Source organism: Oryctolagus cuniculus, chromosome 6 (genome assembly GCF_964237555.1).
Source record: "Oryctolagus cuniculus chromosome 6, mOryCun1.1, whole genome shotgun sequence".
NCBI lineage: Eukaryota > Metazoa > Chordata > Mammalia > Lagomorpha > Leporidae > Oryctolagus > Oryctolagus cuniculus.
The window spans coordinates 75,006,062-75,029,897 of record NC_091437.1 but is presented as its reverse complement, the minus strand read 5'-3'; the positions used below and the strand labels follow the sequence as shown (position 1 = coordinate 75,029,897).

At 37.4% G+C, this 23,836-nt stretch overlaps 1 protein-coding gene across 7 annotated transcripts in view; it reads right to left on the bottom strand.

Annotated features, from left to right (window-relative positions):
• SNTG1 (syntrophin gamma 1) overlaps positions 1 to 23,836 on the bottom strand; it is a 913,627-nt gene that overhangs the window by 87,936 nt on the left and 801,855 nt on the right. For all 7 annotated transcript variants that reach the window (XM_070076592.1, XM_051843717.2, XM_051843715.2 and 4 more), the window contains one exon: positions 23,382 to 23,453. In XM_070076592.1, coding sequence (XP_069932693.1) covers positions 23,382 to 23,453 — 72 coding nt within the window. The remainder of the gene's footprint in view (positions 1 to 23,381; positions 23,454 to 23,836) is intronic.

Sequence of the window (23,836 nt, the reverse complement as noted above, 5' to 3'; positions counted from 1 at the left end):
CTACCGGAAAGAAGGAAAAAAAAAAGCTTCGGGGTTTCTCTTCCCCCTAACCTTGCAAAGGTTACAAGGCTGCAAGGCTAGAATTCCCAAGAGACAAAGAGCAGGCCTGCGCTCTGGATTTACATATCAATGGGGGAGAGCTAAGGAACTGAGTCACTACAATTCAGTAGCCTAGGCAACCCAGTGGGAGTCCAGAGGAGCCAAAGACTGGAAGCTAAATACCAGCAATTCTGCACAGCAGTGCCCTGCGGTGTTACTTACCCCCTGAATAAATAAAATAAATAAATAAATAAAAAGAGAGAGATTTACCACGCATAACCTGAGGGTGTCACCTTTGCACACCCTTAACCTGGAAGAACCAGGCAGAGCTCTCAGGCCGCACCCATCTCAAGCCTCCAAGGCTCCTCCAACAGCAGGCAGTCCACTTAACACGGACACAGTATAAATAAAAAAAAAAAAAAAAAAGAAAAAAAAAAAACGCACAGTGACGCAAGAAGAATTAACTATGCCGAGTAACAAACACAGAAATAGAGGGAGCAAGATCAACGATGACACTATGATGCCTCCAAATAAGCAAAACACCCCAAGCCAAGAGTATGAAGATGATGAGATAGAAGAAATGCAAGATACGGATTTCAAAAAATTTATGATAAGAACATTTAGAAGTTTTCAAAAGCAAATCCTTGAACTACAGAAATCCTTAATGGACAAGATTGAAAATCTCTCTCGTGAAAACGAAATTTTAAGGAAGAGTCAAAATGAAACTCAGAAACTAGTAGAACAGGAAAGTGTTATAGTGAAGAGAAATCAAAATGAAATGAAGAGCTCAATAGATCAAATGACAAACACATTAGAAAGCCTTAAAAACAGAATGGGTGAAGCAGAAGAGAGAATATCGGACTTAGAAGATAGAGCACAGGAAAACATACAGTCAAACCAAAGAAAAGAAGAGGAAATTAGAAACCTAAAAAATATTGTTGGGAATCTACAGGATACTATCAAAAAAACCAACATTCGAGTTCTAGGAGTTCCTGAAGGCATGGAGAGAGAGAAAGGATTGGAAGGCCTTTTTAGTGAGATACTAGCAGAGAACTTTCCAGGTTTGGAGAAGGACAGAGATATCCTAGTACAGGAAGCTCATAGAACCCCCAATAAACATGACCAAAAGAGATCCTCACCACGACACGTGGTAATTAAACTTACCACAGTGAAACATAAAGAAAAGATCCTAAAATGTGCAAGAGAGAAACGTCAGATTACTCTCAGAGGATCTCCAATCAGACTCACAGCTGACTTCTCATCAGAAACCCTACAAGCTAGGAGGGAATGGCGAGACATAGCACAGGTGCTAAGAGAGAAAAATTGCCAGCCCAGAATATTATATCCTGCCAAGCTCTCATTTGTGAATGAAGGTGAAATAAAGACCTTTCATAGCAAACAGAAATTGAAAGACTTTGTGGCCACTCGTCCGGCCCTGCAAAAGATACTTAAAGATGTGCTACACTCAGAAACACAGAAACACGGCCATCAATATGAAAGAAGGGAAAGGAAGAACACCTACCAGTAAAAGAGCATGGGAAGCTCAAAGCATATACTAGAAAATATTTCCGGGAAAATGGCAGGGCAAAGTCACTACGTATCAATAGTCACATTGAACATTAATGGTCTGAATTCTTCAGTTAAAAGACACCGTTTAGCTGACTGGCTCACAGAACACAACCCAACTATTTGTTGCCTACAAGAAACACATCTCTCTAACAAAGAGGCATGCAGACTGAAAGTGAAAGGTTGGAAAAAGATATTCCATGCCAACAGAAACCAAAAAAAAGCAGGTGTAGCCATATTAATATCAGACAAAATAAACTTTAATACAAAAACTGTTAAGAGAGACAAAGAGGGACACTATATAATGATTAAGGGTTCAATTCAACAGGAAGATGTAACTATTATAAATGTATATGCACCTAATTACAGGGCACCGGTCTATTTAAAAGATATGTTAAGGGACTTAAAGGGAGATTTAGATTCCAATACAATAGTACTGGGGGACTTCAATACTCCACTCTCAGAAATAGACAGATCATCCGGACAGAAGATCAACAAGGAAACAGCAGATTTAAATGACACTATAGCCCAAATGGATCTAACAGATATATACAGAACTTTCAACCCTACATCTACAGACTTCACATTCTTCTCAGCAGCGCATGGAACCTTCTCTAGGATTGACCACATACTAGGCCATAAAGCAAGTCTCAGCAAATTTAAAAGAATTAGAATCATACCATGCAGCTTCTCAGACCACAGCGGGATGAAGCTGGAAATTAGCAACTCAGGAAACCCCAGAAAGTATGCAAACACATGGAGACTGAACAACATGCTCCTGAATGAACACTGGGTCATTCAAGAAATCAAAAGAGAAATCAAAAACTTTCTGGAAGTAAATGAAGACAACAACACAACATATCAAAACTTATGGGATACAGCAAAAGCAGTATTGAGAGGCAAATTTATAGCAATAGGTGCCTATACCAAGAAATTGGAAAGGTACCAAATAAATGAGCTTTCAGCGCACCTCAAGGACCTAGAAAAACTGCAGCAAACCAAACCCAAATCTAGTAGGAGAAGAGAAATAATTAAAACCAGAGAAGAAATTAACAGGATTGAATCCAAAAAAAACATTACAAAAAATCAGCCAAGCAAGAAGCTGGTTTTTTGAAAAAATAAACAAAATTGACACCCCATTGGCCCAACTAACTAAAAAAAGAAGAGAAAAGACCCAAATCAATAAAATCAGAGATGAAAAAGGAAACGTAACAACAGACACCACAGAAATAAAAAGAATCATCAGAAATTACTACAAGGACCTGTACGCCAGCAAACAGGAAAACCTATCAGAAATGGATAGATTCCTGGACACATGCAACCTACCTAAATTGAACCATGAAGACATCGAAAACCTAAATAGACCCATAACTGAGACAGAAATTGAAACAGTAATAAAGGCCCTCCCAACAAAGAAAAGCCCAGGACCAGATGGATTCACCGCTGAATTCTACCAGACATTTAAAGAAGAACTAATCCCATTTCTTCTCAAACTATTCAGAACAATCGAAAAAGAGGGAATCCTCCCAAATTCTTTCTATGAAGCCAGCATCACCTTAATCCCTAAGCCAGAGAAAGATGCAGCACTGAAAGAAAATTACAGACCAATATCCCTGATGAACATAGACGCAAAAATCCTCAATAAAATTCTGGCCAATAGAATACAACAACACATCAGGAAAATCATCCACCCAGACCAAGTGGGATTCATCCCTGGTATGCAGGGATGGTTCAACATTCGCAAATCAATCAATGTGATTCACCACATTAACAGACTGCAGAAGAAAAACCATATGATTATCTCAATTGATGCAGAGAAAGCATTTGATAAAATTCAACACCCTTTCATGATGAAAACTCTAAGCAAATTGGGTATAGAAGGAACATTCCTCAATATAATCAAAGCAATTTATAAAAAACCCACAGCCAGCATCCTATTGAATGGGGAAAAGTTGGAAGCATTTCCACTGAAATCTGGCACCAGGCAGGGATGCCCACTCTCACCACTGCTATTTAACATAGTTCTGGAAGTTTTAGCCAGAGCCATCAGACAAGAAAAAGAAATCAAAGGAATACAAATCAAGAAGGAAGAAGTCAAACTATCCCTCTTTGCAGACGATATGATTCTGTACTTAGAGGATCCAAAGAACTCTACTAAGAGACTATTGGAACTCATAGAGGAGTTTGGCAAAGTGGCAGGATATAAAATCAATGCACAAAAATCAACAGCCTTTGTATACACAAGCAATGCCATGACTGAGAAAGAGCTGCTAAGGTCAATCCCATTCACAATAGCTACAAAAACAATCAAATACCTTGGAATAAACTTAACCAAGGACGTTAAAGATCTCTACGATGAAAATTACAAAACCATAAAGAAAGAAATAGAAGAGGATACCAAAAAATGGAAAAATCTTCCATGCTCATGGATTGGAAGAATCAACATCATCAAAATGTCCATTCTCCCAAAAGCAATTTATAGATTCAATGCAATCCCAATCAAGATACCAAAGACATTCTTCGCAGATCTAGAAAAAATGATGCTGAAATTCATATGGAGGCACAAGAGACCTCGAATAGCTAAAGCAATCTTGTACAACAAAAACAAAGCCGGAGGCATCACAATACCAGACTTCAGGACATACTACAGGGCAGTTGTAATCAAAACAGCATGGTACTGGTACAGAAACAGATGGATAGACCAATGGAACAGAATTGAAACACCAGAAATCAACCCAAACATCTACAGCCAACTTATATTTGATCAAGGATCTAAAACTAATTCCTGGAGCAAGGACAGTCTATTCAATAAATGGTGCTGGGAAAACTGGATTTCCACGTGCAGAATCATGAAGCAAGACCCCTACCTTACACCTTACACAAAAATCCACTCAACGTGGATTAAAGACCTAAATCTTCGTCCTGACACCATTAAGTTATTAGAGAACATTGGAGAAACCCTTCAAGATATTGGCACAGGCAAAGAATTTCTGGAAAAGACCCGGGAGGCACAGACAGTCAAAGCCAAAATCAACTATTGGGATTGCATCAAATTGAGAAGTTTCTGTACTGCAAAAGAAACAGTCAGGAAAGTGAAGAGACAACCGACAGAATGGGAAAAAATATTTGCAAACTATGCAACAGATAAAGGGTTAATAATCAGAATCTACAAAGAGATCAAGAAACTCCACAACATCAAAACCAACAACCCACTGAAGAGATGGGCCAAGGACTTCAATAGACATTTTTCAAAAGAGGAAATCCAAATGGCCAACAGGCACATGAAAAAATGTTCAAGGTCACTAGCAATCAGGGAAATGCAAATCAAAACCACAATGAGGTTTCACCTCACACCGGTTAGAATGGCTCACATACAGAAATCTACCAACAACAGATGCTGGCGAGGATGTGGGGAAAAAGGGACACTAACCCACTGTTGGTGGGAATGCAAACTGGTCAAGCCACTATGGAAATCAGTCTGGAGATTCCTCAGAAACCTGAATATAACCCTACCATTCGACCCAGCCATCCCACTCCTTGGAATTTACCCAAAGGAGTTTAAATTGATAAACAAAAAAGCGGTCTGCACCCTAATGTTTATTGCAGCACAATTCACAATAGCCAAGACCTGGAACCAACCTAAATGCCCATCAACGGTAGACTGGATAAAGAAATTATGGGATATGTATTCTTTAGAGTACTATACCACAGTAAGAAACAACGAAATCCAGTCATTTGCAACAAAATGGAGGAATCTGGAACACATCATGCTGAGTGAAGTAAGCCAGTCCCAAAGGGACAAATACCATATGTTCTCCCTGATCGGTGACAACTGACTCAACACCAAAAAGGAAACCTCCTGAAGTGAAATGGACACTATGAGAAATGGTGACTTGATCAGCATAGCTCTGACTGCTAATGGACAACTTAATACATTATCCCTCATAGTATTTTTTTTTTGTCTGTTCTACTTAATATGACTGGTTTAATTCTGTAATTATCACACAGTTATTCTTAAGTGTTGAAAATTAACTGAAATGTGATCCCTGTTAAACATAAGAGTGGGAATAAGAGAGGGAAGAGATGTATAATTTGGGTCATGCTCGGGCTGACTTGCCCCAATTGGTAGAGTTGGAAACATACCAGGGGATTCCAATTCAATCCCATCAAGGTGGCATGTGCCAATGCCATCTCACTACTCCAAGTGATCAATTTCAGTTCACAATTGATCATAATGAAAGGACTAAGAGTCAAAGGGAGCACATAAACAAGTCTAGTATCTGCTAACACCAACCGATAGAATAAATAAAGGGGAGAGTGATCCAACATGGGAAGTGAGATACTCAGCAGACTCATAGAATGGCGGATGTCCTAAATAGCACTCTGGCCTCAGAATCAGCCCTAAAGGCACTCGGATCTGGCTGAAAAGCCCATGAGAGTATTTCAGGCATGGAAAGCCAAGACACTCTGGCAAAAAGATCTCTGTGAGTGAGATCCCAGTGGAAAGAACAGGTCTTCAAAGAGGGAGGTGCCTTTCTCTGAAGGGAGGAGAGAACCTCCACTTTGACTATGACCTTGTCTAAACAAGATAAGAGTCGGAGAACTCAAGGGGCTTCCATAGCCTTGGAAACTCATAACTGGTGCATAGGGAGATTACTGATGCCATAAACAGGAGTGTCAATTGGTAAAGTCAACAACAGGAGTCACTGTGCACTTACTCCTCATGTAGGATCTCGGTCCTTAACGTGCTGTACACTGAGGCTTAATGCTATAACGAGTACTCAAACAGTATATTTCACTTTGTGTTTCTATGGGGGTGCAAACGACTGAAATCTTTACTTAATGTACACTAAACTGATCTTCTGTAAAAAAAAAAAAAAAAAAAAAAAAAGAAAGAAATTTTCAATTCCCAACTTGACTCTCACTGGGATTAAACATGACAATAGGTCTGATCTGATTTCATCATCATTTAAAAAAAATCATCTATTATTTTTCACTTTATGTTTCTGTGTGGGAGCAAACTGTTGAAATACTTACTTAAGGTATACTAAGCTGATCTTCTGTATATTAAGATAATCGAAAATGAATCTTGATGTGAATGGAAGGGGAGAGGGAGTGGGAAAGGGGAGGGTTGTTGGTGGGAGGGACGGTATGGGGGGGGAAGCCATTGTAACCCATGAGTCGTACTTTGGAAATTTATATTCATTAAATAAAAGATAAAAAAAATAAAAAAAAAAAGAAAATAAAAAGAATTGCTTCAGTACACATGATTGCTAACACTTCAAAGGTAATTTAGGTGTGGACATCATTTATACATATTTAATGTCTATTAAGTGTCTTTTTGAAGCATGCTTATTCATATTACCAACTCTGTAATGTAGCTATGACTATCCTTTTCAATTTCAGGATGATGATTCTGAAATATTTAATCAATATATTAATAAAAATTGCTACTAGATATTAGTACTGACTTGTACTATTAATGTGACACTTGTCTTTTTCTAGATTAACAGAGTAATCCATGTTTATCAGACATTCAGAAACAGTATAAAAGGAATGGCTGATGAATGAGTGTACTATTGGAAAAATGTCATAAAATTATTCCTAGAAATAAACAGGAACCATAAATAGATTCCTGAGTTGGCTGCTGTTCAGGAAGGCAGTTGATAAGTTGTATAATACTACTAAAGTAAGCTTGAATATTATCCTAAAATTTGATAATCATATATCCAAAAGTTAGATATTTCAGGAGCATTATACCTAATACCTCCAAAACACAATGAAAACACAGATATATCCTCTTTCACAATGTGTGTGTTCATGCATTGACATCTAGACATAGCCTTGAAAATAAAATACTACACAGGAATGCTTCTTTCTCTTTCAACACACTTAGACACAGCAAATTTGGAATACTAAATAGAATTTTTCAATATATAGCTTTTAAAAATAATTATGAACAATGTCAATATCATCAAGATCAAAACGTGAATAAACATAATCCCCAAAGTAAAATTTAGGCGTTCTTAACTGGGAACCAGTACTGTGGCACAGTTTGTTAAGCTGCCACTTGGAGTTCCAGCATCCTTTAACAGACCACCAGTTCGAATCACGGTTGCTCTGCTTCCCACCCGCTTCCTGTTGAGTGCTTGGGAAGGCAGTGGAGGGTGATCCAAGTGCTTGAACACTGCCACCCATGTAGGAGACCTGGATGGAATCTCTTGCTTATGCCTTCAGTTTGGCCCATGTAGGGACTGAACCAGTGCTTCGATCTCTCCCTCGACCCTTCTGAGTGTGTGTGTGTGTGTGTGTGTGTCCCCTCCCTGTCACTCTGCCTTACCAATTAATAAATAATTCTTAAGGAAAAGAAGTATATGCTAATTGAAAATATTTCAGATATTTCTGGGCCTGGCCAAAGAATTTTATCGTATACATGAAGATATTTCAGAAATTTGTGGAAAAGTAGCTTTGATCTGACCCAGCCCTGGCTGTTGCAGCAATTTAGGGAATGAGCCAGCGGATGGAAGATTCTCTCTCTCTCTGTTTCTCATCTATCTCTCCCTCTCTCTCTCCCTCTCTCTCTCCTTGTCTCTGTCTCTCCCTCTCTCTAAATAACTCTATTTCAAATAAATAGTTAAAAATAATAATCTACAACAGCAAAAATATTGTTCAATTTATTATTAATGAAATGATGTGATTAAAAACTCTCTGCAAACGATCTATATCACAGTATTAAATTAAAAAACAAACACTCTAAACACATTTTACCATTATCTCTACATTTCTCTGCAATATCCCTTAATGTATGAGCATCTCAGAAAAGCTTGATAACTTGTTTCTTCTGAAAAGGTATATATTCACTTTTAAAAGCAATAATATAAGATTGTGGAAGGTCAAACACTTTTAAGACATACACTACAGTATATCTGCAAGACAGGACACTTCTGTAAATAGAAACCCAAATTTACTAAGTTGAGAAAGATTATAAAAAAGCAAAACCTGAAATAGACCTAATGGAGCTTGAGGTGAGTGGAGAATTGCAAATAATTCTCTTCCTAAGGGATGAACCCTTGAAATTAGCCCCAAATTGATTAGGGCAATAAAACCTATTTTCTAGTTTTCTCTTTACCTTAAGAATATAGTCTTCCCGAGTGTCTAGACAAAACTAACCTGAAAAGCAACAAACCTGACCTTGAGAGTTACTACATTGTCCTTGAACTACATGCAGGACCCAACAGTTCAGAGTCATCTGAACTTGTGATTCACCTCTTTCTTTGTAGTGCGCTCCCCAGCTGTAATTACTTTGACCCCATTGACAACATAGGTCAATCATTTTTCAAATGAGCCTCACCTGGTTGTGTGGGACATTCCTTCGTGACTAGAGTACATTACACCTAATCACATTAGAGTTGGCTGGATTACATTAGATTTCTCATGTATTATATTACATTAGATCAGCTCCTCCTCCTGGTAAGATTCAGTGTACACAGCTTTAGCAGGAATGTCACAGAACAACTGTTCTTCTCATTTTGATATCCCACAGTCATTGTATCAGCCATGTGTCATTTTGGTTTGTCCTATTGATAATGTGCTCACTTTTATCAGTTTACTCAGTTACCACATTTGGCCTCTGTAAAGTTGTTCTTTCTCTTTTGGTAGTAATTATGAGAAGGTACTTTCAAAGTGTGTAGTATCCTTTCACCAAATATTTCACTTTATGTATTTCACAAAGTGCTGTTCAGGGCTTCCTATTTTATCCACTGGGCTATAATGCATTACTAATATTATTTATTTTAACCCATATTTTCTCAGCTTTCCCCAGATTTGTCCCCCAAGTGCCCTTTAAAGTTGGTACCTATGTCATTTGACAAGTCTCCATCACGCTTTGAGTATTTCTTTCCTTTCCAGGAGGATAAAAAGATATAGTCTTGTCCTATACTTTTTATGTCACAACTCAGCCATCAAAAATCTTTCTGGTATTCTGGTCCATGTAGTGTACTTAGAAACTGAATGCTGGTTGTGCAGTGTGACACTTGATGCTGCGGATTTTCTGATCCCAGGCAACCTCAGGAGATGGAGTAAGGCAGAGATGTAAGCACATAATAGGACTTTTCCAGCGGTTCATGGAAAATAAGTATAGTGAGAAAATTGAAGAAGGATTTCATTAATTTTTACATAGAAATAAATTTTCTTTTAATTGCACTTTCTATTAACTTTTAGATAATTGCACTGAATTATTTGGAGAGGGAGAGAGGGGGAGGGAGAGAAAGAGAAAGAGAGAGAGAGAGAGAGAGAGAGAGAGAGAGAGAGAGAGAATACGCAGAGCTCCTGTCAGTTGGTTCACTCTCCAATGACCTCAACAGCTGGGTCTGTAGTAAGACCAAAGCTGAGAATGAGGACCTCTAGCCAGGTCTCCCACATAGATGACAGGAACCCAAGTACTTGAGCATCACACTGATGTGTATTAGCAGGAAGTTGGAATCAGGAGCTGGAGCTGGGTATCCCACCCAGGCATTCTGATATGGAATACAAGCATGCTAATCTGCACCTTAACCACTATGCTAAGCACTTGCTCCTTCATTTTTAAATCCTGCTTGTTTGTGAACATATGCACACACATCCATTCACATGTATAAGTGTTTTATAGCTGACTTTGTGTGTACGTGTGTGTGTGTTTGTGTAACAAACCATGCTTACATACCAATGTTTTTGGGTTTATTCTAATCTGTTATTACACATTTCCAACATTCACCCCTCTCAGTCAGAATCAGGATCCTGTCTTGCCCTGCCTATAATATCATTACATAGTTGATCAATTCCTATCTCTCACCTATAGCTATCTCAAAAACCCTCTTCACTCAGCCCAGCCAGGCATGCCTACTGATATTTTTTCAGAAAATGATTTTAGAATACTATTATTGGGGCTACATTGATCATTCTATACAGATACATAATGCAGAATTTTAACATGTAATATTAGTCTAAAAATCACATCTTAAACTTAAGAAAACTTGATTTTTATAATCTGAAGACTTTTCTCATGCTAAAATCTAAGACTAACTCTGAAAATGCAGGATTTAAATATCTAATAACATATTCCTCAAAACTGCAGGCTTGGCAGGTGCACTGTTACTAGGAGATGCATTTCTATAATGATGATGTACAACTCAATGATACTGAATACAGTCAGACATCCATTCAATGCCTTTGTTGTTTTTCATTTATGATCAGTGGACGTAACTACTACACTTTGTTTCTACATCATGCAGTGAGGCCTTATCTTCCTTTCATTGGGAAGAAACTGATCAATGCAACTCAACTCCTGAGTCCATTACAAGATGAGATCAAGGTTACACAGGGAGTTGTACCTAGGCAATGAACATCAGATGTCTTCAGAGCATAGTGTCCTTGGTGCCTGAGAGGTGAGGAGTTTCAGAGGTAAACATCTCTTTTGTATAGACACTGATATTACAAAATGCTTTCACTTGAAGGGGTGGTTAGAGAACATGCTGCCCAAATGTGCATAAGGAAAATTAAACAGATGTATTAAAGAATTAATGCAAATAAAAAGTACAAGTCTTTTTCAAAGGTGTTCAATGTGTGTGGTACTTGCCATCTTTAATAATTATTCTACACTATTCCTCATTCTAAATATTAACTTTCATGCCAAATATTATATTCTGAATTTTAGATTTTCTTTTCATTTTTAAAAATGCATATCCATTTGTTATCATCTACTTGAAATGTCTATTTGAAAGAGTTAGAAAGAAAGAGCAAGAGACTGAGGGAGAGATAAAGAGAACTTCCGTCCACTGATTTATTTCCTAAATACCCTAAATAGCGAGTGCTGGGCCAAGATACCATCAGGGACCCTGAAATTCCATCCAGATCTCCTACTTGGGTAGAAGTATCCCCAAGCACTTGGGGCGCTGCCTCCCAGGATACCTTAGCAGGGAGCTGGATTGGGAGTGGAGCACCCAAAACATGAACTGGCTCTCTGCTATAGTCTATGGTCATCCCAAAGGGAGGCTTAATGCCCCAAGCCACAACACCCAGCTCTGCATTTTATTTTTAAATTACTTGTGGCCCAGAGTTGAAAAACAGACAGATTCCCTAGTGTTGGGGCACAGCTTTGAGGATGGACACTAGCCGGCTCTGATGTTGATGCTGATGTTGATTTGTGCTCAAAGCTGTGACTCTGCCTCACTCACATCAGCTAATTGCCACATATCTGTTAAGCATGTCAGGAAGCGTGCATATATATGGTTGGATACTTAGAGTTCAGGGACAAGGTCTGCTCAGGGCATATGCATCTTGGGGTCATTAGGAGAGAATTGCTAATGTTTCTGTGTCTATCAGAGCTAGTAAAATCCATTTCACAATGGGAGGAGTTCATCTTAGATGCAGGGAAGCTACTCATCATAGCATTTGCAATGCTGAGGGATAAAGTAGGAAATGTGATCATTTCCTGAGATCGAAAATGGAAAGTAAGAGAGTTTGTCAAAAAGTTCACAGTAAATGGATTGAAAAGTAAGTTAATTTTTATGTAGAAAAAGCTTGGGGACAGATTTATATAGCATGTATTTCCATGAACTTTTTGAAGATCCTTTGTGTGTGTTAATTCTGAGAGAGTGAATGAAGATTCAGAATACATTCCTGGGACTGATGTCTTTAGAGGACGACCTAATCAAAGAAATGCTCCTAGAAGAATAGGCTTTCCCTTAGGTGAAAAACTTTTCTCAGGGCTGGCATTGCTGTGTAGCTGGTGAAGCTGCTACCTGCAATGACAGTATCCCAATTCAGAGTGCTGGTTCAAGTCCCTGTTGCTCTGCTTCCTATCCCGCTCCCTGTTATTGTACCTCAAAGAGCAGCAGAAGATGGCCCACGTATTTGGGCCTCTGCCACTCACATGGGAGACCTGGATGAGGTTCCAGGCTCCTGACTTCAATATGGCAGAAACAAGGTGGTTGTAGTCATTTGGGGAGTAAACCAGCAGAAGATATCTCTCTCCATCTGTACTCTCTCTGTCAGTCTGCCTTTCAAGCAATAATAAAATAAACATGAATAAATAAATAAATAGATTCTTGTTGGGATGGGCATTTGACCTGGAGTTTAAGATGCCGTTTGGTATGCCCACATCTCAGCTCTGCTCCTGATTCTACCTTCCAGCTCACATACTTCCTGGGAAGCAGTGTTGATAGCCCTGCCACTCATGTGGGCCATTTAGATTGTGTTCCTGGCTCCTGATTTTGGTCTAGTCCAATCCCAGCAACTGTGGGCAATTTGATAATGAACTGGTAGACTGAAATTCTGTCTGTCCCTGTGTCTGCCTCCCAAAAACACAAAACAAATAAAATTATTTTTCAAATTAGAGGACATTAATAAAATTAAAAAAAAAGTTCTGGTGGATTACATGGAAATGAGCCAAGAAAAAATGACATGACCGTGAGGCAGAATTAAAGGCTTTCTTGAAGATCTGGTATAGAATTCAAAACAAAGCGTGTCTTTCTCCAGTTACTTTCAGTGACACTGCTGTGTTAGAGGATTATAACTCAGGGAGGGGCCGGCGCCATGGCTCACTTGGTTAATCCTCCGCCTGCGGTGCCAGCATCCCATATGGGTGCCAGGTTCTAGTCCCGGTTGCTCCTCTTCCAGTCCGGCTCTCTGATTTGTCCTGAGAATGCAGTGGAGGATGGCCCAAGTGCTTGGGCCCCTGCACCCACATGGGAGACCAGGAGGAAGCACCTGGCTCCTGGCTTCCTATCTGTGTAGCTCCGGCCTTGGCGGCCATTTTGGGGGTGAACCAATGGAAGGAAGACTTTTCTCTCTGTTTCTCTCTCTCTCACTGTCTAACTCTGTCAAATAAATTAAAAAAAAAAAAAATACTCAAGGGAATGTTTGCCAAAGAAGTCAGACAAGCCACACTAAGTGGGCGGGTCTATGCAGGCATGTGGCTTTCACGAGGATGACTGTTGATGGTGGGCCTTGACCAGTCTTCTGCTCAACGCCCTCTCCTGCACCTCACCTCTCCCCAGAACCCAGCCCATTATCTATGCCTGTGTTTGGAACACACAGTCCATGACCAGAAGAAGTTCAGGTGCTCGTACCTCCAGCCCTTCCCCTTCCATCTATCATTGGAGTCAGAAGACAATTTTTAAGAAGGCAAACTAGACCTGAAATCTTCCAGTGGTTCTGCTTTGTTCTTCAAGTATTGTTTCCATGCCCTGTCATTATCTTTTAACAGTTCACCTGTCCAAACACCAATGCGGTCCTCATATCCAAGCAAACTACAACCTAACTGAACTTGTTGTATTCATTTAAATGGCACATATTGCTTTGTACACCTGGACAAGTTTATATACTATTGCATCTGGACAGCTTGCCTCTTCTTCCTCCCATTCACTGAACTCCAACTCAAAGCACAGAACATCCTTGTCTGTTGCAGCCTCTAACATCATTTAGATTTCCATTTGCATGAGGCCTCCTCCAAAATGCCTGGCCTGAACGCCTTCACCTGCTAGGATTTTTATGAGCTTGTCCCTCCTACACAGTTGCGTGAATCCCTATTCCCTGGGTGCTTGGTACATGGAAGACATTCCGTGAATATCTGTAATATGAATGCATAGAGAAAATTCACTCACAAGTTAATTAATGAATTGCTAATCTTCATAACCTATGCATTATTTAATAGATGCAGAAATGGAAGTTCATAGTGCTTAATGCCAGTACAAAAGGTAATGCATCTAGTTACGTAATTGGTATGTGTGGCCACATCTCATACTCTGAAATGTTTGCCTTATCATCAGTGATAATCTGGCTCTCTGATTATCATTTCTGTTCATTTTAGCAATGTTTATTCTGAGAGAGAAGGAGGCAGTAGACTATGATGTGTAAGAGCACTGATTTGTGGGATACACTGTACGGTTTAACTCCTTAGCTTTACTTCTTACTGGCTATGTATTTCAGGCCACTTACTTAATCTTTCTTTGCTTCAGTTTCCATAACTGTTAAATGGTAACAATAATAACTAATTTATATTGATTAAATCTGATTATATATTAAATAATAGCTAACTCATATTATTAAATGAATTAATATATAAAGCACTTGGAACGGTATCTGACATAAACTTGTAAGCTATATGAAGATATTTCAAGAAGTTCATTAGGCAACTTAAAAGATAAATTTATTTTGGTGCAGAAAGTTTTGCAACATATCCTCGTACTTTGTGAAGGCACCTTACATGCATATATCTCAAGAAATTTTTCTCAAAATAAACATCTTTTTATTCAATTTCACACATACTTTTTAAAATATGCTCATAGGTACCAAATAACGTTTATTGTCTTATTTTTGTTGTTCCTGATGTGGCTTCATTGTCAATACATTAGAAAGAACAGGGCTTGGGGGCCAGTGTTGTAATGTAACAGGATAAGCCACCACTTGTGATGCTGGCCATACCATATCAGAGAGCCATTTGGAGTCCCTGCTGCTTGTCTTCTGATTCAGCTGTCTGCTAATGCTCCTGGATGATGGTTCAAGCGCCACCCATGTGGCAGACTCAGATGTTGAATTTCTGGCTCCTGGCTTTTGCCTGGGCCACACTAGCTTTTGTGGGCATTTGGGAAGTAAACCAGCAGAGGGACTATTTCTCTCTTTCTCTTTCTTCTTTGTATACAGTAATAATTGTTGAAAAAACAAAGAAAGAAATGACAGGAATTTTGTGACCAATTGTCCCAAGCTAGGCCGTCTGTGCTTCAGGTACTGACATTTGCTTTTAAAGTATCCTTGTCTGATGGATCCTGTTCTGGAGGCCAGCCTCTACAGCTTGCACGACTCCCACACGACCATCGCCTCATGGTGGTCAATGTCTGAGTTGAAGATGGTACTCTTTCACCACTGCTCACCAGTCCAGACCACCTAAGGCTGGCCTCCTTAAGTCAGACATTCTCCAAGCAATGACTCTGACATATAAGAGTGCCCAAAAACGTGATCTTCAGGCAGGAAAATGATCCACCAGCGCTGAGTCTAAAACTACCACTCTGTTCTTGTGTTTTGTGGCATTTTCTTGAAAAAGGGGATCCTTTTTCAAATGTAGAGTCATAAAGCATGGAGCATTAACTGTGTACTCACTAAAGGTAGGAGAGTGTTCTTACTGGCATGTAACAGCTAAGAGCAGATTTATATTTTATTTCATGTCTGAGAATATTTATCTCTAGGCCTCATTAGCCTATGTAAAATTCTCCCAAGACAACTGATACTCTTACAGTACATTTCATGTAGAAAGATAAAATAAGAAGTACTTTTTGATTTTTATTTGTCAAAGTTCAAATACATGGACTGTATTTGGTACGTGGGATAATAGTACAAGTTGCTATGATTTTTGTAGGAGGCAATTAGGACACATGAATCTAATATCTTGAGGAGCTGAAAATATTTTTCCATGAAGGATTTCCAAACTCAGAATTTATATTAAAAGAAATAACATAGAATTTGTATTAAAGTGTGTGAGCAAATATCAATTCTTCACTATCTGTTATTTTTCCTTTGTATTTATTTATTTCATAGCAGTGCAGCTCTAATACAATTCGAGCTGAATGAAAGGAGAGATTTTCCTGCTGTTTTTGCCCTAGCCATATGATAAGTGTCTATCTCTTTTATAGCAAACACATAATGATTTTCTTTTACATATATCAAATAATGATCTTTGTAGCATGCCTGCTCACAACATCCAAAGGGAAGAAAACTTAAGTTCAAAATTAAGGGATTGGCTAAATAAACATGGCCAAATGATGGGTTAGATGAAGTAATAAGGTTTTCTTTTAAGGAAATTAGATGACATTTGAAATATCAATGCACTTTTACATCAAAAGATCACCTCATATAAAAATAAACTTTGTCAAAATTTTCTTATCAAAAAGAAAATAGAATATTGAGTGTCTCTATATGGTAAGATCCTTAGGCATATTTTATTCCATACTATGAAGTTATCCTTACTCATTTGAAAATGAGTCATAGAGTGCAACATTTCAACACACAGTGTATACCAATCAAAATAGGTAGCCAGCTTCATTATCTTTTGTTGTGTTTAAAGCCCCTCAGCTACTCTCTTGCAGTTCTTTATGTAGTATAAACCATATTATTGCAAACAATAGTCACCTCACTACTCTATGAACCACTAGAATTTGTGACCTAACTGACCATACAATAGAACTTGTGACTTCTATCTGAATTCATTTTGTGAACTGTTATTCACCTGCCTTCTGTCTTCCTTCCCCCTCCCCTCCAGTGTCTAGTTATCAATATTCTAAGTTCAGATACCACTTTTTTTAATCGTCCATATTTGAGAAAAAAACATACAAATGTCTTCTGTGGCTTCTTTCACTTAATGTCTGGTTCCATCCATTTTGCTGCACATGACAGGATAGCATTCATTTTATGGCTGAATGATACCTGATTGCATATATAGAGACCCATTGATGTACACATAGACTGATTTCCTGTCTTTGCTATTGTGAATAGCACTGCCTGAACACAGGAGCACATGACCTCTTTCATATGCTGATTTCATTTCTTTCAGCTATATCAGAAGTGGGATAGTTGATTCATATGGTAGATCTATTTTTAGTTCATTGGGGGAATCTCCATATTTTTCTCCATAATGTCTGTGCTAATTTACATTCCTACTAACCATATATAAGGTTCTCTTTTCTCAACCTCCTTGTCAGAATTTGCTATTTTTTGTCTTTTTGATAAGTCTTAAAAATTAAGCTGGTTTTAAGTGTTATAATGTAACATTATGTCGTGATATTTAAATAGACTTTTTTTTTTTTTTTTGATAGGGAGAGTGGACAGTGAGAGAGAGAGACAGAGAGAAAGGTCTTCCTTTGCCATTGGTTCACCCTCCAATGGCCGCCGGGGCCAGCGTGCTGTGGCCGGCGCACCGCGCTGATCCTATGGCAGGAGCCAGGTACTTCTCCTGGTCTCCCATGGGGTGCAGGGCCAAAGTACTTGGGCCATCCTCCACTGCCTTCCCTGGCCACAGCAGAGAGCTGGACTGGAAGAGGGGCAACCGGGACAGAATCCGGAGCCCCGACCGGGACTAGCACCCAGTGTGCCAGCACCGCAAGTCAGAGGATTACCCTAGTGAGCCACGGCGCCGGCCTAAATAGACTTTTAAAGGAATGGCCTATAATATACCATATAGCATCTTGAAGAGTGGTTAGGAAATACCATAATTCTGAATAACAATATAGAAATACATGCTGGGTGTCTATGAAAAAATTCTATCAGTATGTGGATGCATAATGGACAAATAAAACTCTGTAGAGTTGACTAGTTTCTGAGGTCTTGCTGTCTCTCTCTTCTTTCTTTCCTACTCTAGAGCCAAGCTACTGCTGTGCCCTAGACCCCAGAGTTGGGACCACAGACACATCACAGGCCTTCTAGCTGAGTGTTGAGGTGAGTCTCAGAGCAACAGACCATGTCTTAGTGGAGAACTGCATCCACACATGCCTTGGAAACTGAAGCTATACCTCAGCTCCCAGTACATAGTTTCACAAAGTCCTCAGCCTAGGAACCCAACTCCATAGCTGCTCCAAGCAACTGTACTCTGTATTCCACTTCCACTGCAGCCCACTCTGGGAAATGTCAGACCTGACAGTGATCACCTCTGCTAAAACTCCCACTCATCAAATTTATCAAGGGATGGTTAATGTACACAGGGATGGTTCAACATATGCAAATAAAGGAAAGTGATACATCACACCCATAGAATGAAAATAAAATTATTTGAACAGCTCAACAGATGCAAAGAAAGTATTTGATAAAATACAACATCCATTCACAATTTAAAAAAAAAAAAACTTGGGCAAATTGTGCATAGAAGAAGCATACTTCAACATAATTAATGTCATATATGACAAGCCTATAGCAGAGATCATATTGGATGGGTAAAAGCAAGAAACATTTCCACTGAGATATGAAACCAAAAAAGTTTAATCTTTTCACTGTTATCAATATAGTCCTATGAATTTCAGCCTGAACTCTCAGATAGCAGATTGAAATAAAAGGTTTATGAATAAGAAAGGAGGAAATATAATTATCCATGTTTGCGGACAATGTGATTCTATATATTGAGGAATCAAGAGCTTCCATCGAGACTATTAGAACAGATAAATGAATTCAGAAAAATTACAGAATATAAAACAAACAAAACCAGTAAAATTTTTATACACAAACATAGAACTTATAGAGGAAGAATTTACACATGCAATCTCATTCATAATAGTTAAAAAGTTAAATACACTGGAGTAAAAGAAAATTATTAAATACTGATGAAAATTAGAAAGATCATAAAAACAAAAAAATCATTGTTCATGAATTTAAACAATTATTATTATCAAAATGTCTGCATTACCAAAAATATTTACAGATCAACATAATCTACATCTAAAGATTGATGAGTATTAAAAATTAAATTCATGTGGAAAAACAAAAGACCTTGAATAGCTAAAACATTTTTGAACAGTAAAAGCAAAGTTGGAGGCATCACAATACCAGACATCAGGACATACCAGAGGCTATTATAACCAGAACAGCATGTTGCTGGAGTAAAAATAGACACATGGACAAATGGAACAGAATAGAAGCCCCAGAAATAAATTCACATATCTACAACCAAGTTTCTGTGACAAAGTTTCTAAAAACTTTCCCTGAAGGAAGGACAGTCTCTTCAACAGTGTTAGGGAAATTGGATTTCCACTTCATGAGTCTGAAACAAGAATACCACCTTGCATCTTGTAAAAAACCAACTCAAAAAAGATCAAATATCTAAATGCAAGAACCAAGACTATGAAAATATTAGACCACAACATAGGAGAATCACTTCAAAACAGTGGCATAGACAAAGGCTTTTGGATAGAATACCAAAGCACAAGCAATAAGTACAAAAAATATATAAATAAGATTATATCAAGCTAAGAAACTCCCGCACAGCAAAGGAAACAACCAATAGAGTGTTTAGAAAACCAATAGAATCAGGTAAATATTTGCAAGCTATGTATATGATACAGGATAACTAGTCAAGAGTAGGTAAAGAGCTCAAGAAATTCAGCAACAAAATATACCATCTAGTTAAGTAATAGACAAAGAATCTGATTAGAAATTTTTCAACAGAAGAAATAAAAATTGTCAGCAAACACATGAAAAATGTTCAGTATCATTAGGCATTAGGGAAATGAAAATAAAAACCTCAGTGAGGTATTATCTCACTCCAACTAGAATGGCTACTGTTAAAAAATGAAAATGTTGGTAAGGATGTGGAGAAAAGGATGCTGGTGGGAAATCAAATTAGTACAGCAATTTTGGAAAACACTGTGGAAATTCCTGAAAAAGCTAAAAATAGATCTACCGTATGACCCAACTATTTTATATAATCCTGTAAGTACAAGTAGCAACACTCAAGCAAGAAAAACAAAATATAGGAATTCAAATTGGAAAGGAAGAAATAAAATTAGCTCTGTTTTCAGATGGTATGATTCTACATGCAAAAAATATTGTATACTCACAAAATTTTAGTACTAATAAGTGAATTCAATAAAGCTACAGGATAGAAAATCAGCATAAACTTATTACTATTTTATACACAAATACTGACTTAACTGAAAAGAAATTTAGAAAGTAATCCCATTTATAATAGCACAAAATTATTTAAGAGTAAATGGAATAAGGAAAGTAAAAATTCTGTATAATAGAAAGGATAAAATATTGATGAAATTAAAAATTATAAATAAATAAGAATGCATTTGTGGGCATATGCATATGAACATATGCATCTATGCCCATGCATCAGAACAATTAACATAGCTAATATGTCCTTACCACCTCAAGAAATACACATCTCCAACAACATAAACCCCAGCAAAATTCCAATGAAATTCTTCACAAAAATAGGAAATGTTCATAAAATTCATATGAAATCATAAGAGACTGAGTAGCTATAATAATTTTAACAAAGAAAAATGTGGCTAGAGGCATCATATTCCTCATTTCAAAAATTCATTATTAAGTTATTGTCTTCAAACAGACACACAGACAAGCAGACACACAGACCAATGAAACATTAAATTGAGCTCAGAAGTAAATCCCACATCCAAAGCCAACTAATTTTTGACAAGGGAACCAACAAGACATAATGAAGAAAGGATAGTTTCTTCAATAAGTGGTGTTAGTAAAAATGATTTTCCACATACAGGAGAATGAAATTGGACGCTGAGCTTACACCATACACAAAAATCAATACAAAATGGATGAGACCTAAATATAAAACCAGAAACTATAAAATTGGAAAAGAACATACAAGAAAAACTCCTAGTCCTTGGTGTGGACAATGATTGTTTTGGGATATCACACCAATATTTCTGGCCACAAAAGCAAATACAAATAAATAGGACTGCATAAGACTAAAAAATTAATAAATTATGAAATAAAACTTTTACACAACAAAGAAAATAATAAGCAAACTTAAATGGAAGCTTTAAATTAGGAATAAATATTGGCAAATTACATATGTGATACAGGTGTTAACAAGCAAGATTTCTAAAGCATTCATTCAACTCAGTAGTGAAACAACAATCATTTGTGTGGCTTCTAAAGACCCGTATGTTAAGGTCTTGATTCCCAAAGTCATGCTATTGTATTAAGAGTAGAACTTAACCTGATTATTGAGTCTGAAATGGGAGCCTTAGAAAGTGATTGGATTGGCTTGAAGTCATACAGTTTGAAAGATGGCTGTGTCGTAAGTAGAGACCACGCAGAGGAAAATGAGAAATGTGCTTCCTGTCACTCTGCCTCTTGGCTCATCACAGGATTCTCCCTTCACATGAGTCCATCATACACTGCCCTTTTCTGATGGTAGACTAATGAAGTCACTTCATCTTGGATCATGAATCTCCAAAACTGTGACCAAATACAAACCTTTCTGTATAGGTTACCTTCTCTCAGTTATTTGTTATATTGACAAAAGATTGACTACTTACAATGAGTAAAAGACCCTAATAGACATTTCTCCAAAGAACACAAAAAATCTTCAAGAGGTATATGAAAAAGCCTGATCATATTTAAATATCACAGATAAGCCAACTAAAACCACTACGAGATATCAATTCACTCCTGTTAGGAAAACTTTTATCAATAAGCAAAAGAGAACATATTTAGCCAGGGTGTACTGAAAAGGCATTCTTATCCAGCTGGTGGCCATGTAGACTGGTACAACCATTATGGGTAAGAGTATGGAGATTTCTAACAAAGTTAAAGTAAAAGTACCAGATGTCCCAGAAATCCACCTTGAGTATATGCCCAATCACTACCTGATGAAGACATCTGCACTGTCATGTTCATTGTACAATATTTGTAAGTCAAGATCTGAAAAAAACTAAGCGTCCATCAACAGAATAATGGAATAAAAAAAAACTGATGATACATACATGAGTCTACTTTATAAAGGGTCTGAAAATGAAATTAAAAGTTAATTGTGGTGCAAAAAGTTTTGCAACTCATGCATACAAAGGGTCTTTGAAAAGTTCATGGAGAATGTGTATCATGAAAAAAATTCATGCATTTAAAAATTGTTTTGCTACAAAATACACTTATTTTCCAATTTCATTTTCCACAAACTCTGACGTACATTGGTACACAGAGATAGAGCCAAGCAGCAGTTTTGGGAGACTGGGGGAAAGGAAATGAAGAGTTCTGAATCAAAAGACACAAAATAGCAGGTATGTGTGATGAACTCCTTTCAGATCTGTGGTACAAAGTCAGGACTAAAGGGAATAGGATGCACTGCTTTTGAGATCCCTTTTAAATGAGATGGCTTCGGATCCGCTCAGCTCCGGCCACTGGGGCCATCTAAGGGGTAAGCCAGTGGATGGAAGACCTCTCTCTCTCTCTCTCTCTCTCTCTCTCTCTCTTTGCATCTGCCCCTGCCTCTCTGTAGCTCTGCCTTTCAAATAAATATATCTGTAAAAAAAAGATGATTCTCACCAATGTTGCTACAGGAATAGAAATAAACGTAACTGTATGTAAGATATTAAATGTGATAATTTGCTTCACTATAGTAACATTTTTACTCTCCATATGTGTATTTCATAACATCATGGTGTATACCTAAATACACATCATAAAATTCTCTAAATTAAAAAACATTGAATATCACTTATTACTTAGGTTTTATATATTAAATCTACTTAAATTCATTTTAAAAGACTAAAAAGCTATTTGGAATTATACATAATTCTTGATGATTCATATTGCTACAAATCTGTCTATAGGATAGAAATTGAAATGATCTACAACAACTGTAAGTTCTTTTACATACTCTGAATTAGGTTAAATCCCAAGACACACAAAAACAAACAAATGTCTACATTTGCCTTTATTTTGTTTGCATCTTCTAATTTCAAATCTTCCCCACACCTCTTAATTTTGTACTTTATTTAACAAAAATAAGTGGTACCAAATGAGGTTTAAATCCATTCGCATTGTAGAGCATCTTCCTGTCCCTTTCTCACTGAAGAACTGAGGCATCTACTTGTGAATTATTTAAGATGAAATGTAAGTGTCTATGCATCCATCTGCATTCTCTATTCCTTTAAATGTTTTATATTTTAGCTTATTTTACAACCATGGGTAATTTATTTTCATAAAGTAATTATGATCCTAATACTACTATTTCCTGAGGAAACATCATTAAAGTAATCACTAATTATTGATCATACCTTGAGAATCTTGCACATAATCTCATAAACTGAAAATGTTTTCTCTGCCCGGGTCCAGTCCCAGGTGGTCACCTTTAAAAGATGAGAAAATTATGTTATTTGTTTTAGAAAGTTAGCCCCTGTTTCCATATTTATTTCATTTGTATGATATGGTGCCTAATAAGTAAAACTTGCATACATAGTCTAATAATCACTTAGTTGTGAAATTATTTTTATAAAATCTCATGCATATTTTATCCTTTGTTTTAAAGTTTATCACCATTTCTCTTCCTCTTTCAACAAGCATTTTATGTTACATGCAATAGTCCCCATGTATCTAAAATCTCTCTATATTTTAATCATGCACATATTCTCTACAGAGAAGGATTAATTATTTATAACAAATATAGCACCAAGTATTTATGTTATACATACATAATTTTCCTTGATTTATCACCCATTAAACAAACACTGGA